This window comes from Rhinatrema bivittatum, chromosome 3 (genome assembly GCF_901001135.1).
Source record: "Rhinatrema bivittatum chromosome 3, aRhiBiv1.1, whole genome shotgun sequence".
In the NCBI taxonomy this organism is placed as follows: domain Eukaryota; kingdom Metazoa; phylum Chordata; class Amphibia; order Gymnophiona; family Rhinatrematidae; genus Rhinatrema; species Rhinatrema bivittatum.
Window position 1 is genome coordinate 195,959,440 of NC_042617.1, and position 19,558 is coordinate 195,978,997.

At 45.2% G+C, this 19,558-nt stretch overlaps 1 protein-coding gene across 1 annotated transcript in view; it reads left to right on the forward strand.

The window, feature by feature from the left end:
• The window catches only part of UST (uronyl 2-sulfotransferase), a 615,337-nt gene that overhangs the window by 564,123 nt on the left and 31,656 nt on the right, over nucleotides 1–19,558 (forward strand). The window contains exon 7 of the mRNA XM_029594058.1: nucleotides 12,486–12,643. Within this exon, the coding sequence (XP_029449918.1) occupies nucleotides 12,486–12,643 (158 nt within the window). The remainder of the gene's footprint in view (nucleotides 1–12,485; nucleotides 12,644–19,558) is intronic.

The following is a 19,558-nucleotide window of genomic DNA, read 5'->3' on the forward strand; positions in this document are numbered from 1 at the left end:
CAGGGGAGGGGGGAGAGAGAGTGACTCAGGGGAGGAGGGAGGGGGAGAGAGGAGTGACTGAGTGGAGGAGGGGGAAGTGACTGAGGGGAGGGGGGAGGGAGGAGTGACTGAGGGGAGGAGGGAGGGGTGGAGAGAGAGGAGTGACTGAGGGAGAGAGGAGAGAGTGGGGGGAGGTGGGAGGGAGAATGAGGGGGAAGGAAATGATCCCAAAAAAATGTTAATGTAGCCCGTTTTAACGGGCTTAATGGCTTGTAAGAACATAAGAAAATGCCATACTGGGTCAGACCAAGGGTCCATCAAGCCCAGCATCCTGTTTCCAACAGTGGCCAATCCAGGCCATAAGAACCTGGCAAGTACCCAAATAAGTCTATTCCATGTTACCATTGCTAATGGCAGTGGCTATTCTCTAAGTGAACTTAATAGCACGTAATGGACTTCTCCTCCAAGAACTTATCCAATCCTTTTTTAAACACAGCTATACTAACTGCACTAACCACATCCTCTGGCAACAAATTCCAGAGTTTAATTGTGCGTTGAATAAAAAAGAACTTTCTCTGATTAGTTTTAAACATGACACATGCTAACTTCATGGAATGCCCCCTAGTCTTTCTACTATCCGAAAGAGTAAATAACCGATTCACATCTACTCATTCAAGACCTCTCATGATCTTAAAGACCTTTATCATATCCCCCCTCAGCCGTCTCTTCTCCAAGCTGAAAAGTCCTAACCTCTTTAGTCTTTCCTCACAGGGGAGCTGTTCCATTCCCTTATCATTTTGGTAGCCCTTCTCTATACCTTCTCCATCGCAATTACATGCAAATCCAGGTTCTGCATTTACTTGTATAATCGCTCAGCCCCGGGCCTTGAGGTCTTCGCAGGGTTTCCAATTGTCAACTTCAGTGGCATATGGATTTCGGTTGCAGCATTTTCATAAAATAGCTTTTATGAGCAAAGCTCCAGAACTATGGAATATGCTCAATGAAGTCGGAACAGATCTATCACAAATACTGGAAACAAGTTAAGGCTTTCCTGTTCCCTAAGGCTTGAGTGGGAAGGGTTGCAAGGGTAAAGGGTTTAGCAGTGAAGAGGGTGATTGTTTTTTTATTTTTATGGATGTTTTTATTGTAAACCTCTCTGATAGTTTTGCTTATGGTGCGGTATCTAAATTTTAAAATAAATAAATACATAAATAACGCAGCCATTTACCTATAGAAAACCCAATTTTACGCATAGTAATGGCTTTTGAAAATTACCCCCGATAAGAACAATTTTCTAAGGTGTCTCCCCCTCAGAGCAGCTAAAAGTCTATACGGCTGTCACAATGTGCATGGTTTTAGCCTGGTGAGAAAGACGCAATCCAGGTGCTGTTTTGCTGTCCCCCCACCCCTTACTACGGAATCGGCCACCAGAAGAAACAGTAGGTGAATAATATAGGTAGCCAGGACATACACACAATCGCATCCAGACAACAAGTTAGAATCAACAGGGCCGCAGCTTTATTACATTTATTTATTTTGCTTTGCTTTTTTTTTTTAATATACCGACAACCGTTTGCACATCGTATCGGTTTACACAAAACTTGAACTCTGAACAGGGAACTGTCAGTTAGGCATTGCCTTTACAAGGAACCAAGTTAAAATATAGGGAAACAGGACTTTAATACAGGACTTTAATTGCTAATTTATTGTTTCACTGTGAACCGAGGTGATGTATGATTATACGTACCGCGGTATATAAGAATCTATAAATAAATAAATAAATAAATACAGGGGTAGGATAACAGGGAGGTGCGAGAGTATTGTCTGGGGAGAGTGGATTAACTATAAAATTATAACCAAACTTCTATGTACAATATATACAAGTGGGTCAGGGACAAGAGGTGAAAAACAGGTGGTGGGGGGGGGGGGGGGTAGAGGAAGACTAGGAGGAGAAAGTGATAAGGGGAGGGAGAGGGATCTATTAATGTTCCAGGAGTACAGAGGGAGGAAAATACATAACAGAGGGAGGAAAATACATAACACAGTAGGTGCCCGAGCCCAGGTACACTACATTAGTTAACTTCCAGTAACCATCTGCCACCACCCAGCAAGATGATCAGCGAGAGCCTTTCTCAGTATTGTGACCCCTGCCACCACCCTGCAAGGAGCCTATAATAGACAACTGCACCCAGTTGTCCTCATAAGTCGAGTTATAACAGGAGCCAAACTTAGCAGCACATTAAGTAAATCTGAACCCAATCGGCTCGGGCCACCTGCCTTAAAACACCCCCAGCTGTGACAGAACAAACCCCCCATAACAAGGAAACCAAAATAAGGGTGGGTGGGAGGGAAGCGACCGTGGCAGCAGCAGAGATGCCAGCCAAATTATAATAGCCTGGCATCTCGCAGCTTAAACCCCGCCCACTCCCTGTAGTCTTGGTGCGCCGGGAGCCAACTGGCACCCGGTGGCCAACTGCCACCAAGTCAAATTCAAAAACCTAACGGCCTTCTGCTTCAAGGGGAGCATATAATACCCTGGTGGCAGCTGGCATTGCCTCAGAGGTGGGGAAGAGAGAGGGCTGAAATTGAAAATTTTCTAGCAAGCATTTTTTTTCCTCCAAATCGAGTGAAGCAATAATCGTAGATCTTGGAAAACTCACAAAGTGTAAATTCGTTCTCATTGTTATGTTTTTCAAAATCCTCAACTTTGTATTATAATGCCATCTTGTCCATTTTTCAAGCACAACTACCCAGGCAGCCTCCCAGCTGAAGATTAGTCAGAAGGTATGTATGCACCTTACAGCAAGGCAGGCTATTAACAAATGCCTCCAACGCACGCTGAATGTTTTAGAGGGCAATTCTTCATACTAGAAGTTATGCATTTCAGCCGTGAGGCCCTGTAGTCAGGATGTGACATATGTTAAAAAAACAAGCCAAATGGTGATTTAATCCTATGAAGAAAACACATCTCTGCTAAATATAAAACTTAGCTTTGTTAGTAGGGTGACTGTATTGGAATGTGGATCTATCAGACAGAGTTCAGGGTGGTTGCAAAAAAAATATGTTTCTATTCAGTTTTCAATCCTTCAAAACTGTACTTTGACACTCTTCTGCAGAGGAAAGCTGGAGATTTATAAGAGTGACAGCCGCTGCTATATTTAAATACTGAAAATTCTCTTTTGAAACCTTTTTATGAGTCTTGAGGAGAAGAGGCATTACATATGTGAAGAAAAAGATATGAAACCTTATGTGAGCAGCCGGGCCAATCATCAAGGCTTCAGCCTTAGCTACTGTACACGCATAATTCAATTAGCTTAAAGAAATAGAAATAATGCCATTCATCTTATGCCGGGACTGGTAAAAGAGGTAATGAAATGCTAGCTGTGGGTTTTTAAATTTCATTAGCAATAAGAAATAGACACGTGCAAGGAATGTCAATAGTCTGTGATATGGGGGATTGGGGAAAAGCACATTTTTTTAGTATAATCTGACTTGAGGAGGGGTGCTAAAATAAAAATATATATAGAAAGAGTCATACACCGACACTTATCCTGCAACAATCACCATCTTTTTCTAAAACTTGGCTAACTGCAGCAGGATCAGAAGCAATGTATGATTCTCCCTACATATTTATGTTTATAGCACCACTCCCACAGTCAGCTTCCTAGCTACTAAAAAAAATACACGAGCAACTTTCTGGGAAGAGTTCCAGGAACTCCAACAAACCTATGGAGGGGAAAATCCTCAGTGTGGAAAAGAGCATCAGGAGCACTGTCACTATAACAGGAGGTGGTTTTGGTAAACGTCTAGGACTGTCTTAAGAAGATCAGGACGGAAATACTTCATTTCAAAGGCTTTGTTGAGAACAGATCACACTTTGGTTGGGGTGGGGGTGTTGGGTGTTGAAGCAGGGGCTGAAGAGCCTGGGATCAGGCACTGGCTAGTTGGCTGATGTCTATGCGGCTTGCTAGGCTTAAATATTTCTTTCTGCCGGGAAGGTTACTTGTTTTGGGCCTTTTGAAATGTGTACTTTTGTTTGCCTGATTGATTTCTATCTTTTGAAGTATAATTCTCTCTGCTAGAGAAACTTACCTGATTGTGCTTTTTGTAGCTTATTTCCTTCTTCTTGTAGTTTATTTCTTTCTGCTTGGAAGTTAGGTTATTGATTATGTTTTGAAATGCATTCTTGAAATGCATTCTTTCTGGTCAAGGGTGTTACAGATCTGTGTTTTGACTTTGCTTTTTCCCACCTACCCCACCCCAACTTCCCACACACCCCTATCTCAAATTCATACTAATTGCCCAATTAGGAGGTAAGAAGAAAATTTACATAATAGGAGCAAACTAGTACTTTGCAAAATAAGCTCTCATTCAAACTTGGTATATAGAATTCTGCCCATGTAGGGGGTTTGGGATGATAGTTATGTAGAATACTATCAATTAATGGCCTTATATATGTTACGCATGCCATCCACGGCAGACCCACGGCACGGGCCCATCACCTCTCTTCAGTAACTCCAACGCCTTGTCCCTCATCTCTGGCGACGATAGGCTACCAGCTCCGTCCTCGAGCCACCCCTGGTGCCTCCGGCTCAGCTACAGACCCTGGAGTCTTCAGTCCAGCTACCACTTCTACGGCTCCATGTCGGACCTCTCCGCATGGCCCATGGAGAGACGCTGCTCCCTAGGTGCGCGCACATCACTGAACCTTAAGTAGGGCACGCGGCGGGAACCGAGCCGTGGCCCCGGATGATGACATCAGAGGAACACTGGTATTTAAGCCCAGGCTCTGCTCCCTAGCTTTGCCTTTACAACAGGTCGTCTCGCTGGTCGAGTACTCGTTGCCTCCTGAGAGATTTGTCTCGTTCCTGCCTTCCTGCTCTTCAACTCTTCCTTGGATTGCTACACGGACTTTGACTCTGCTTTGCCTGACCACGTTGTTGACTTTCTCCACCCAGACCTCTGCTTTGCCTGACCATGCTGTTTTCTCTCTCTCCAGACCTGGACCTCTGCATTGCCTAACTACTCCGTTGCCTCTCTCCAGACCCAGACCTCTGCATTAAGAACATAACATAAGAACATAAGAAATTGCCATGCTGAGTCAGACCAAGGGTCCATCAAGCCCAGCATCCTGTTTCCAACAGAGGCCAAACCAGGCCACAAGAACCTGGCAATTACCCAAATACTAAGAAGATCCCATGCTACTGATGCAATTAATAGCAGTGGCTATTCCCTAAGTAAACTTGATTAATGGGCTTCTCCTCCAAGAATTTATCCAAACCTTTTTTGAACCCAGCTACACTAACTGCACTAACCACATCGTCTGGCAACAAATTTCATAGCTTTATTGTGCGTTGACTGAAAAAGAATTTTCTCTGATTAGTCTTAAATGTGCTACTTGCTAACTTCATGGAATGCCCCCTAGTCCTTCTATTATTCGAAAGTGTAAATAACCGATTCACATCTACTCGTTCAAGACCTCTCATGATCTTAAAGACCTCTATCATATCCCCCCTCAGACCTGTGCTTAGTTTAATTATTGTTGTTCATGAATCTGCATCTATTGGTAGTATGAATTGAACTACATCCACATAGATGTAGATCTTTATATCAAACGTTCATATCAGTGGTTTGAGGTATATCTTGAAGAGTACTGCTGAAAGTATAGAGCCTTGAGGGATCTCAAGATTTGAGATCCAGGATGCTGACATTGTGTCAGTAAAACTTACTGATTGTTACCTGTATGACAGAAAGGAACTGAACCATGTTTAAAGCCTCGCCGCTTAGGTCAGCCTCTGCTAGTCGTGACATTAAGATCTACAGTATCAAAAGCTGCTGAGAAGTCCAGTAACACTAGAGCCTCTGCAGGAGGACCATCCAATAGGGTGATGAGGACTGTCTGTATTGCATGGCCTTTTCTGAATCCAGATTGATATGGACCCAGCCAGTTATTTTTCTCCCATAGCCATTTGTTTTGCTGAGCTCTCACTGATTGTTCTATATGTGCCAGATTCCCTAACTTGGGTCCCTGCCCAAATGAATTTACCTTTATGCTGGGACTATATAGTTAACCTGGGGATATTGGATAAAAGCTGGACTGGTAACAACTGCACTCCAGATGCCAGCAGGGGATCCTCTGGGTGATATTTCCTTTCCCCGCCATGAGTAGAGATTTGTCAGAAGAATGCTGTTTCGTTATAAAACCCAGCCGGGGATTTCTGCTGCTGCATAAACCAGCAACTGCAGGGTTAACCAGGAGGGGAGAGAAACCTCCCCCCTCATGATGACCTAGCTGAACTGACATAGGAGGTTGCCTAACTTTCAACAGTCTATGAGGAGCTCCTTAATATCAGGAAGCACAATGGCTGATGGGGAACTACACTAAATAAGAAACAAAAAAAGGTGCGATTTGTATCTCTCCCTGGCTGGGTGTAAGAGAGAGTGGCTGAGAGCCAGCCAGAGAGATCTGACTGAGGAGAAAGAAGCTGGCCTGTTGTAAGAGACCAGGAGAAGCTGGAAGAACAGGGCTGTGACAAGCAGCAGCTGGAGAGACAGCACTGGAATGAACTGGAGACAGGAGAAGAGAGAACCAAGGCTGAATCTGGGTAGGATCAAGGCGGTTGCTGAGATCCACCAGCTGCAGAACAGAGAGACGGGGATGCCTCTGGAAGACAAATCACCAGGGATCTCCTAGCCCTGGATCCCAGAGACTGTTGCTGCAGAGAGACAGAGCTAAGTAAACCACAATTTCAAAGAGCTATTTAGAGGGAAAGATACGTGTCTCTTTCTCTTTTACTGTTGGGTCTGCCCTCTTCATACCGAACATAAACTCTGGCCTGAGCGGACAGCAGACGGGACCACTTCTTTCGGTGGCATGGCGTAGCCTCTGTGACCAGCTTTCAGCTGAAGGAAGTTTGAGCTGTCCCTGTCCCTTAACACTGGACAAAAAGCACCAAGGCTTGGGATTGGTTTACCCCACCCAGGAAGTTAAACATAGTTAAACTTCAGCATCGGGCCTGGGAATGTTTACCTTCTTTCTTCATTCACATCAGTTGGGCCCCATCGTTGTGTACACACCCTAGCCAGGACTTAGGGGGATTTCAGGAATGTACTCAGATGCAAAGTTTTTCCTGGGTTTGTCTGTGTGTTCTTTGGCACTGTGTAACCCACGTAAATGCTGCTAGAAGCTAGCTGCAGTGCCAGTCAGTTCGGTTTTCATTGGTTTCCATGCAATGCTCAGTTAATGTAGAATCTGCCAGCCTTTTCTCCATCTTATTGTGTCTCTTCCATTATCAAATGCCTACTACTGTTTTCAACCTCTGTTATCCAGTTGAATTTACTGTTTATTTATGCATTGCCAGTAAACATTATGCAGTGTTATCCCCTTACGTGGTGATTCTGATTGCTGCACCTTGTCCCTAGGAAAGGTGTGTGATACGGGAGGGCTGTGGATTTAGGGGCCATTTGACTCCCTCCCAGTGCCAGTCAAAGGGCCCACATCCCCATCTTGCTCCTCTCCTACAGGTGCAAGTGGGTCTTCTGTTACAGCACACTTGGCAGCAGGCTTTCTCTGAATTACCTGACGCTACATGTGTTTCTCTTGGAAGGGGATATTTGATACTGGGTGATAGTTTTCAGGTTTGTCTGAATCCAGGTTTGTCTTTTTCGTTAGTGTCTGCACCACAGCTTTTTTTTTAGCTTTATAGGAAGGAGGGAGGAGTTTATAATTTTGGATGCTTTACTACTCACTTGAATGGACATGGATCATGGGTGTAGGTTGTTGGAGATAGGGCAACTTGAATCATCGCGAGGCCTTCTTCAGTGTTTGGGATGAATGAGTCCCAAACATTTAGGGGTAGATTTTCAAAGGGTTACGCGCGTAATATACGCACGTAACCCTATAAAAACCCTCCTGCGCGCCGCCGAGCCTATTTTGCATAGGCTCGGCGGCGCGCGCATGCCCCAAGATGCGCGTATATCCCGGAGCTTTGAAAAAGGGGCGGGAAGGGGCATGGGCGTGGCGCAGGTCCGGGGGAGGTCCGGGGGCAGGACCGAGACCTCCAGCACAGCAGCTGTGCCAGGGGATGGCGCGCCGGCAGCCGCGCGCAAGATACGCCTGCCAGAGGCAGGCATAAATACTTGAAATAAGGTAGGAGGGATTTAGGTAGGGCTGAGGGGTGGGTTAGATAGGAGAAGGGAGGGGAAGGTGGGGGGGGGGGGAGCGGAAGAAAAGTTCCCAATTTTGGAGCGGCCTTGGAGGGAAAGGGGAAAGCAATCGGGGCTCCCCTAGGGCTCGGCGCGCGCAAGGGGGTGCACAAGTGTGCACCCCCTTGCGCGCGCCGACCCCGGATTTTATAACACGCGCGCGGCAGCGAGCACATGTTATAAAATCGGGTGTACATTTGTGCGCGCCGGGTAGCGCGCACAAACGTACCCCACGCGCGCTGGTTTCAAAATCCTACCCCTTAATGTATTTGCAGACATTGAGCTTATCTTTGTCTCCCTATGGGAATTGTTTTGAATTCAGAGATTCTTGATTTTGTTCTCAGAAGTAGGTGGCGGCTTTGTTTGCTGTTAATGTATGAGTTAGGGTATGACTTTGTTGCGCTAGAGGTTGAAATTATGCACACAAGTTTGCTTTGAAAATACTTGGTAAATTCTATGTGTACCATGTACATGTAGGCTTTACCACTATGTAGGGTGTTTGAAAATTACCCTCCCTATGTATATGAACATGAAAACTGCAAAATTTCCCCAAACATATAGTTAAAGTGCCTTTTTGAAATGTTTGAAATTTTATTGAACCACAGTACAAGATGAAAATTCTTGACCATCATGAGCAAATACCTCAGGCCGTTTGGGTTTTGCTGTATAGTAATGGTCATTAAAGGGGATATTCGGAACACATTTGTGGTGCTCTAAGAGATATCCTATACAGCTCTAAGAATGATCTTGTGTGTGCCCAGGAGGTGGAGCCATCAGAAATTAATTAATTAACATCTAATGCTCTGTCCATGGACTGGCCACAAAAGCTTATTCATCCATACCTACATATCTTGCTCCTGGGGGAATTCTACGCAAAAAAATTTAAAATTCCGCGCACAAAAACTTAAAATTCTGCAAACTTTAAATTGGTCAAAATAACACAATTTGCATGACAGTCTTTAGTAATTACATTTTAAATTAATACAGAAAAAGGTTATTACTTAGAGATGCAGAATTTTTAAATATTTTGAGCAGAATTTCCCTAGAAATTTAGTGTAAGAGTGTCCCGTCCACTCGTTCTCCCTACTCCCCTGGCCACTTTGCCCTCTCAGGCCCCAACTCCTCCACCTCTAGGCTCAACCCCTTCCACTCTATCACCAGTCCCAGAGTTTGACCCCGTTCTCAGTACTGCCCCTCACACAGGCTCCCTCTGACCTTGTCTCACACACATGCTCCCTCTAGTACACATACACATCCCCTCATACAGGGTCCCTTTCTCTTACATATACACCCACACAAGCTCCCTTTCTCTCTCATGCATACACCCTCACACATAGGCTACCTATGACTTTCTCTCATGCACCCCTTCACATAGGCTTTGTTTCCCCACATACATAATCACTTCACACAGGCTAGTACCCTCACATACATACGATCCCTTTTTCATACACACGAGCTTTCAATCTCTCTCACACATACACACTCCTTCACAATCTCCTCGTATAGGCTCCCTCTCTCTGGCACCCACACTCAAGCACCCCCCTGCTCTCTTACCTCCCATGCTCTCTCTTACACCCTCCTGCTCACCCCCCTGCTCTCTCTCTCTCTCTCTCTCTCTCACACCCTCCCCTCTGCTCTCTCATTCCCCTCCCCCCTCCCCCTCCCCCATCCTCTCCCTCACACCCCTCCCCCTGCTCTCTCATCCTCCCCTCCCCTCTCTCACACCCTCTCCCTCTCCTCTCACACACACACACACATTCACCCTCACCAGGGCCTTGATCTTCACCACGAGCGGAGCGTGTCCAATGGCACACAGGGGCCTTCATCTTCGCCATGAGCGGAGCGTGTCCTGCAGCACACGCGGGCCTTCATCTTCGCCATGAGTGGAGCATGTCCCATGGCACACGGGGGCCTTCATCTTCGCCGCGAATGGTGCACCGGGGCCTTCATCTTCACGCACTCTGTTCGCGGCATGCCAGGGTCTCCTCTGCCATTTTCTGCAGAGAATTTGGCAATTCTGCGCAGGGGGGAATTCTGTGCAAATTCTGCGTTCCGCAGTAGCACAGAATTCCCCCAGGACTAATATCTTTTATTCATTTCCCAAACAGGGCCAGCCTTTGGATAGGGCAAGCTGGGTGATCATTTGGGGTGCCGTGAAATCAGGGGTACCTCAGGTACTGCCTACATCACCTATTCGGTTGGTCAGCCTGTGGCAAAGGCAGTAGTGGTAATCGTAGATATCCAGGCTGGTGGACTGGGTCTGGCATGCATCTGGCAAGAGGAGCACCACGTTATAGTACATCAGCGGTCAGCTTCCTCTGCCACGTTAGGCCAGTCTCACGGTATGAGCCATGAGATTACAGCAGAGGAAGTTGATGCACTATTAAGTGCTGCTCCGGTCAACCACAGGGCTCCAAAACGTAGCTGGCTATACATTCAGCCAGCTACGTCCTTGTGTGCTCCTGCTGCTTCTATTTTGCATTTCAGTCAGGCAGTGCTGAAATCATATAAGTTGCAAGGCATGAGATCTGCTGATGTTACCATAGGAGCAACATGATGGGATATGTCAGGGGTAGGCAACTCTGGTCCTAGAGTGCCACAAACAGGTCTGGTTTTCCAGGATACTGACAATGATAATGTATGAGGCATATTTGCATGTACTGTCTAGGGGTGCCAACTGATCCCAGGTCGATCAAACAGGTTGATCCAGTCCTGGTTTTGCCCCATTGCATGCATATAATTGAGTTCTGATTTTCATAGAGAAATCAAGGGGGCAATCAGAACTATCACTTCATGCAATGGGGCAAAACCAGAACTGGATCAACCAGTTCCAATGACCCAGAGTCATTTGGCAATCCTAGGCAGTGCATGCAAATATACCTAATGGATATTCATGGTGGGTATCCTGAAAACCAGACCGATTTGTGGCACTCTAGGACCGGAGTTGCCTATCCCTGGGATATGGGATTTGAAAATCAACTAGCATTATATGAATGAAAGGTTGTGTGAGGTGACATCTTAACTGTTTGACCGAAATAGGATGGACGTGTGCTTCATAATAGTGTGTGTACGGGAGAGATTAGGAGCCATCTTTCCCAAACCCATGTTTGTTTATCTGTAGCCTTACGCCCCTACACTTTCACATTCTTACCACCATCCAAGTAATCACCATTTGATGAGGCTGTGATGGAACCATTTGTCTTCTGTGGAGAAATTGGAAGTAGAAGCCCATAATCACAATATTATAAAAACCATGTCATTTATAACCACGTAGTTTGTCGCTAACACTATTTTTTACACAAAATAGTGTATATCTGTTCCTCCATTGCTGGTGATGGCCCATTAAAAAACAGACTTTAGCCAGAATCAAATTATAAAACTGAATGTGCTTTCACAGGTCCATGACTAAATTCATTTGCAGGAACTTTTGAAACATTGACTACACTTCCACATCACTCAAAATGCATTTTACCAACATGAGTATATTTGTTTCTGCTTACACTTCCTACGTGATCTGCCACAACCATTCTGCAGCAGACCACCTAGAAAATGAAAAGTAAACATTCAGGAAAACAACAACAAGAGTCACCCTACCCTGGATGTCGAAACTTCCCAAGCAAAAGCAGAGTCTCTGGCCAATACTTGCAAGGGAGAACTCCAGAGCACTGGGTGCATGCAGCAGGAAGTGGAGTTATAGACTTGGTAAGGGACACTGCCCTCTAAGGCAATGCTCCAGGACTATGACAGGGCAATTATGCTGCTAAGAATGCTGTCTTTTGAATGAGTCATTAAGCCAAGGTATTATCTAATCTATGGGTGTGCTAAAGCTCATGTGTTTTGCCTTTCACAAGAAGGGGGATGCTAATCCCTCTAACATGGCTTCATTTCCAGCACAGGATTTATAATCTTCTCGGCTAAGAATTGCCTGAAAGATAACTGTAGTAATTTGCCAGTTCACACTGACATGATCTGTTGGCGTGCCCTGTCCAGTTTTCAGTCCTTTGCCTGAAGAAAGTTGAAGAGAAATTGGAGAAATTCCTGTGTGTGGAAAGTTGAATAAAGCATTATTATAAAGTCACAATAGTAAAAGAAAAAACATTGTTACCAGAAAATTACTAAATAAAATGAGCACTGGTAAAATTTGAAATCTAACTATAAATAGAATAGAGGGCCGTTCTGATGATTTAGAGGAAAATATGTTGTTTTGAAAAAAAATATGATTTTTCCAGACAAACTGTACTGCATCTGTTTCCAGAAATGGCTGCGTTTGTATCATATGCATCCTCTGTATCTATGCACAGGGATCCTGGTGAATGGGCTCTTGAAAGAGCCAAGCAGAACGTGAATGAGAATTTCCTGCTTGTCGGCATCCTGGAAGAGCTGGAGGACGTGCTGCTGTTACTGGAAAGGTTTTTACCTCACTATTTTAAGGATGTGCTCAGTATCTACAAAAACCCAGGTATCTTTTCATTGGATTTTTAAAGCATTTTCGGTAAGAAGACTGCTCATGAAAGCCCAGAGCCTGTTCGGTCTTATGTGTTTTGTTGTTTGATTGCGCCGGTGGAAGAGATCTCTGCCTTTTATTTTTATCCGTTTGGCCACCAGCTTGTTCGGAGGAAAAGGATGTTCTTCTGTTCTTGGCAGCATCCAATGCTAGGGGGATTGATGCCTTTGACCAGGCTGGAGATGAGAAAACACAGAGTTCTAGCTGATGCTTCCTGCCTAGTGTCAACTGTTCTGATAAATATGGCTCTGCTGGGGCACAGGGAAAAAAATCATTAGTTATGATAACTGCATCTGTTTGCAATATTTATAGTAACAATTTCTGAAAAAGAAAAAAATTAACCATTGCCTTTGTTTTGCATTCGGTAACCGTAGAGTAGGAAGGAGGATGGACCTGTCTGCTTTCCCAAAAGGACAGCTGATGGGGTGTTGTATCATTATTTTGAGGCTAAAATATTTGTGCTCACTTTTTGCTGAAATGCATAATTTTTTTCCGGCAGTTTTTAGTGTACGGCAAAGAAAAGCAATTGCATTTTCTCTTTCTCACTCTCTCCATTGCCTGTACCCATTAAGGGTTTTATCTTAGGTTTACATTGTGATTTTCTGCTGTTTGTATAAAGATGATAGCATCGCTACTGAAATTAATCAACTGGTCATATGAGGAGTCATGGGCTAAGAACAGCATTTTATAGTTTCATGTAAACACTTGGGATGAGAAGTAGTCCTGGGGGAATTCTGCGCTACTGTGGAGCGCACAATTTGCCAAATTCTGCGCAGAAAATGTCACAGGAGACCCCGGCATGCCACGAACGGCGCGCGCCATTCGCGCTGAAGATGAGGCCCCCGCATGCCTTGGGACCCGCTCCACTTGCGGCAAAGATGAAGGCCCCAGTGAGAGTGAATATGTGTAGAGAGGGTTATGTGTGTGTGTGTGTGTGTGTGTGTGTGAGGAAGGGGAGGGGGTGTGAGAGAGAGACAGCAGGCAGAGGGTGTGAGAGAGAACAGGGGAGGTGAGAGAGAGGGGGGTTCTTGAGTGTGGGTGCCAGAGAGAGGGAGCCTATATGAGGAGATTGTGAAGGAGTGTGTATGTGTGTGAGAGATTGGGAGCTGGTATGTATGAAAAAGGGATCACATATATGTGAGGGTGCTAGCCTATGTGAAGGAATTGTGTATGTGTGAAAGGGAGCCTGTGTGAAGGGGTGCGTGAGAGAGAGTCATAGGGAGCCTGTGTGAGGGTATATGCGTGAGAGAGTAAGGGAGCTTGTGAGAGAGTGTATGCAAGAGAGAGGGACCCTGTATGAGGGGGTGTGTATGTGTCCTAGAGAGAGGGAGCATGTGTGTGAGAGAGGGAGGGACAGAGGGAACCTGTGTGAGGGGCAGTACTGAGAACAAGGTCAAACTCTGGGAGTAGCGATAGAGTGGAAGGGGTTGAGCCTAGAGATGGAGATGAGAGATACTGGCAGGTGGAGGAGTTGGGGGTCTAAGAGGTCAAAGTGGCCAGGGGAGTAGGGAGAGCGAGTGGAAGGGACACTCTTACAGTGAATTTCTAGGGAAATTCTGCTAAAAATATTTAAAATTGTGCGTCTTTAAGTAATAACTTTTTCTGTATTCATTTAAAATGTAATTACTTAAAGACTGTCATTTAAATTGTGTTATTTTGACCAATATAAAGTTTGCAGAATTTTAAGTTTTTTTGCACAGAATTCCCCCAGGAGTAGAGAAGAAAAGGGCCTTTCTTAAATTCTAGCCTTTTGAAATCCTGCCCCATTTAAGTTTGACCCAGAACAGTCACTAGGGATGTTCATTCATTAAAAATAAATTTGGAAAATGCAACAAATTATGCCATTTCTTTGTTTGTTCTGAAAGGAACAAACCAAAAATGAAATCCTGTGAAAATGGTTTGGGTATTTTCATATTCTCCGGGCCCCACTGACCCCCAACTCCCCCTGCTGAAAGCAAGTGGAGCCTGAGGCCTGGGTCTCCCCGGGTCATACAACATAATGGCACTGGAGACAAAAGTGACGTCAGTTCGGTACCACGCTCCATGCGGCCGGCACCATTTTTAAAGATCCGCTCTCCAAGCAGCATCACACATTACCCCAAATGAAAAGGATTCTTGTGTGCAGAAGCACAGTTCAAATCTCCTGTTTGACAGGGCCAGCTGGAATCAACTGTGCCATGGAAGTGAGATGTTTAGCCCAGAGAAGGAAGGAAGACTGCTGTCTATATTGAGGTGACCCCTTCCAGTCAAATGAGTAGCACCGAGGGATGAACCTCGGAACGTTCCCGCCAACCTTTCTGGCTAGGAAAGGCAAACGCGTGTTACCTAGGCTTGCTATCTGAGTTGGGGGGGGTGTAAAACATGGGGGGGGGGGGGGGAAATGGGAGATAATGAAATGTAAATGGTTCTGATCGGTCCATATGATACTTTGATGTCATTGGTCCTAGCCAATATGACCATAATGAATCCAGTGAATAGGAGGTAGTTTATGAAACTAGCATAAATACCTCTGAAAGTTTAGAGGATTACGGATGCAGCTTAAGTAATTTAAAAATGAATTAAAAGCAGTTGTTTTGAAAAAGCAAAATGCATTGGCGTATGTTATTTGGAGATGTGGCACAGTGCAGAGGTACCAGGAGCGAGCAAACATTTTGAGCCTTGGCCCCTCCTTCCATCCATACAATTTACTGGGCCCCGCACCCATCAAAGTTGGGTTACATCGTATATAGAATATATTTATGAGTGTGTCAAAGTTTCTCACCAACCAATTAGTTGTTGAACCGTTTGCCAAATAGCAGGCAATCCCGCTGCCAGCTAGAAGCTCAGCATTCCAGTTTTGATTCTCTTCAGGTTGCTGATAGGAGCAATTACATATACACATACACAGAAAGGGAGGCAGATACCACACCACATCCACAGTAACAGCAGCACAAACTCATTCCACAATACCCTACAAAAAAGACACTCAAAATCTATACTGCAGACTTATTACGTAACAGGAGTAACACCAAGAACTCAAACAAGAACCCTACCTGTGACAAAGCAGCACAGGTAAATATTACACTGAGTCCCAGAATACCAATACAGCACCTACTGAGGAAACAAAACAAACCTGATTTCTATAGATCCCTACACAGACACTACACACTAGCAAAATCTCTCACCTTGATCACACGCACAGAGCAGAGACAGATCCTCACCAAATATAGATCTCAAATTAGAACCAGCAATATGCAGACAAAAACTGAAATGGAAACTCTAAGAAGCCAGACTCTGTCTACAGTGTATCAATGGAAAAACAGAACCACCAATCCTTATAAAGCAATAAAATCAAGAAACATAAAGCATCAATTTTATTAGTAGAATCATACTCGTAAAAGAATATTTCAAAACTGCTGACAAATTAATAGATGCTCTAAGTCATATACATTTTTTAAAAAATTTCCCAAGCACCAAAAAAATATTTCAAAACAACATACATATCAAATAACATCCAAAAATTAAAACTGAGGATAAAAAAAATCCCCTACTATCTATACCTGGGAGCTTGATTTCCAGTCACCCTGAGATTGTTGAGGATTAAGGGGCTAGGGGGACACCCAAACTTATTCACACACACAATTCTGTCACATACTTACACATTCTGTCTCATACTTACACATTCTCATACACAGGCTCTTCCCCCTACCATGCACACAAAAGATCTTATTCTCCCAGATTCCCTTATACACACACAGGCTCTCATCCACACAAACCCCCAGGCAGGCACCCATTCATTCTCTCTCACACGCACACACACAGACCAACCCCCGGGCAGGCACCCATTCTCTCTCACACGCACACACATAGATCAACCCCCAGGCATTCATTCTCTCTCTTTCTCTCTCTCTCTCTCTCTCTCTCTCTCTCTCTATATATATATATATGTATATATATGTATGTGAGCAACACCCAGGCAGGCACCTGTTCTCTCATACACACAGACCAACCACCAGGCAGGCATTCATTCTCTCCCAAACACTGAGACAGACCCTCAGGCAGGCACTAATTCTCTTTTTCTCTCTCACACACATGCACACACACAAACCCCCAAGCAGGCACCCATTCTCTCTCTCTCTCTCACACACACACACACACAGACTCCCAGGCAGGCACTCAGGCTCACACACATAGTCACCCAGGCAAGCACACATTCTTTCACACACAGAGACAGACCCCAGACAGATTCCCGTTCTCTCACACATACACAAACACACACACACACAAGCTCCCATTCATACACACACTGAAAACAGGCCCCCTCTCTTTGTTTTGCCAGCAGCCTCGGAGCCTCTCTCATTCCTGCTGCCGCAGTCACCACCGACACGTGGCTGTTGAGGAGCTGATCGCTCATTACTTCTTCTGGCACTGAAGCCCGTTCTGCTGCCTCCTCTGTGAAGATCCCATGATATTAAAAATTGGCGGAACTAGCATTTCCTCGTGCATGATGAGATCAGCATGGAGAAAGTGCTACTTTCGCAAGTTCTAATATTATATTGCATCAAAAGCTGATGCTAAATTGAGTTGAAGGCATAATGAATGTGAAAGAATAAATGGTTCAGGGCAGGTGTGCAGATGAGGGACATCCCCACCCCCCATTTGCACATGCGGGAAGGGGGTCCTTCTCTCTTCAACCGCTGGTGGGTGGAGTGAGGTCCATTGGCGGCTGCATGGCCTCTCTCTCTCTGTTTTTCGGCTGCCGGTGGGATCGGGTCTACCGGCAACCGCATGCCCCTTCCTCCACGGTACGACACTCCACTAGGCCCGAGTCTTTTCGTCCCAGCTGCTGGTGGCCCCCAGGAAGTTTTCGCGTTCCTGCTGCCCCCCGTTTGTGCACCCCTGCCCTAAACCATTTATTCTTACACATTCACTATGCCTTCAATTCACTTCAGCATCAACTTTTGATGCAATATAATCTGGTAGCTCACTATATAGAGCTATATTAACCTATGAGTATGAGTTCTGGAATGGAGCCAAAGTCAGCATGCTGATTTCAGAGGAGTTTTCTTTCACTTGGAATTCAAACTGGTTTAAGTTGTAGTCAAGAGAATATAGCAGTCCGCTTGAACAATAAGGCCCGGATTTTAAAAGGTTTACACGCGTGACTGGGCCTTATGCGCGCCGGGCCAATTTTCAAAGGCCCGGTCACGTACATAAGTCCCGGGGCTGAAGAAAAGGGGCCATTTGCCGCTGTGCCGGGGGATTGTGTGCCGGCATGCGCTACTTGCGCCTGCCCCGAGGCAGGCACAAAAGGTAGGACAAGGGTTTGGAGGGGGTTAGGATAGGGCTAGGGGGCAGGAAGGTTAGGGGAAGGGGTAGTAAGATCAGACTAGGGGGTAGGGAAGTTCCCTCCCAGGCCGCTCCTAAATTGGAGCGGACTGGAAGAGAACCGGGGAAGACCATGGGCGTCGGCACGCACAAGTTGCACTAATGTGCACCCCCTTGCGCGCGCCGACCCCCAATTTTATAACATATGCGCACACGTTATAAAATCGGGCGTCCATGTGTGTGTGCCGGGTAGCAAACGCACATGGATGCGTGCGCACGCTTCTTTGAAAATCTACCCCTGAGTTTTAGACCGAGGCTTGTCAGTCGCGGTAACTCAGCGTGAAGAGAGCTTCCTTCTGTTTCTGGGAATGCCAGCAGCAAATCAGTGGTATGTCCTACCCCGTTCTGGGTAAATAAGAGACAGTTTTACAACACTAGCAGCTGTGCTGCTGCTGCTGGCATGTAATGGGGATTCACTACAACCTTATATTTAGTGCTTTTTCAGTACCAGCTTAGGGACAAACCTTGTTGTCTAGCCAGACGGGCCTCTTTCCTTAGTGGGACAGTAAACCACCTTGCATTTTATGCACATGTATAGTACTCTGGCAAGACGTAACTGTTGTTAAGGTATCACCATTGCTTACCAGCTTCTGGAGGGAATCCCAGCACTGCATGTGTCCTAAGACCCAGGTTTACGTCGTTTCTTATGAAGATTTAAGTATATTGTCCAACAATGGTCTTTTTGTGCAACCCTTATTTTCCCAGCACTCACTGGCCCCTCTCCAAGGGCCTCATGCAGTGTCTTGGCTAACGTAAATGAGAGCAGCAGATGAAAAGATGCTGGTTTCCCCCCCTCATTGAAGCACACAGCTGCTTCGTACAGGGCACATAAAGGACTGGTCTGCTGGAAGTAGAAATGGAGCGCTGCCGATTCTTTCAGTTTCGTTCTTCTGTACTCCAGACAGAGCTCCACTGCTGTGTAACCTGCCTAGACAATCCACCTGCATTTCCTGAGGTTTCTTTCCTCTTTGACAGTAGCATGCAGATAACAACCGCTTATTCTCCATATCAGTGTTGATTCTTCCAAATAATTTGGCATTTATTTATTTATTTATTTAAATTTCTTATATACCGGCATTCGCGATGGGAGTCGCATCATGCCGGTTTACAAATAACAAGGTGTGACAACAGAATAAATACTTAATAACTTAAAAACATTAACATGTGATAGAAGAATAAGGTAGCAGTTACAATAAAACAGGGATAAAATGCAACTTGGAATGAAGAGAAGGCAAAAGAGAGATTAACACTGAGATAACAAAAGAATGACCAAGGTAAATAAAACCAAGGTAAATAAACCTGCCTCATTAAAAAAAAAAAAAGAGAGAACATTATTGAGTTGTCAAAGGTTGTTGATTACCCTGACGGGAGTTCTTAGTTGCTTGAGTTGAGAGTGGGTTCAGTTGGTGTCTGGAAAGGCTTTCAAGAATAGCCAGGTTTTAAGTCTTTTTCTGAAAGTGGGGAGGCAAGGTTCCTGTCTCAGTTCTGGTGGGATAGAATTCC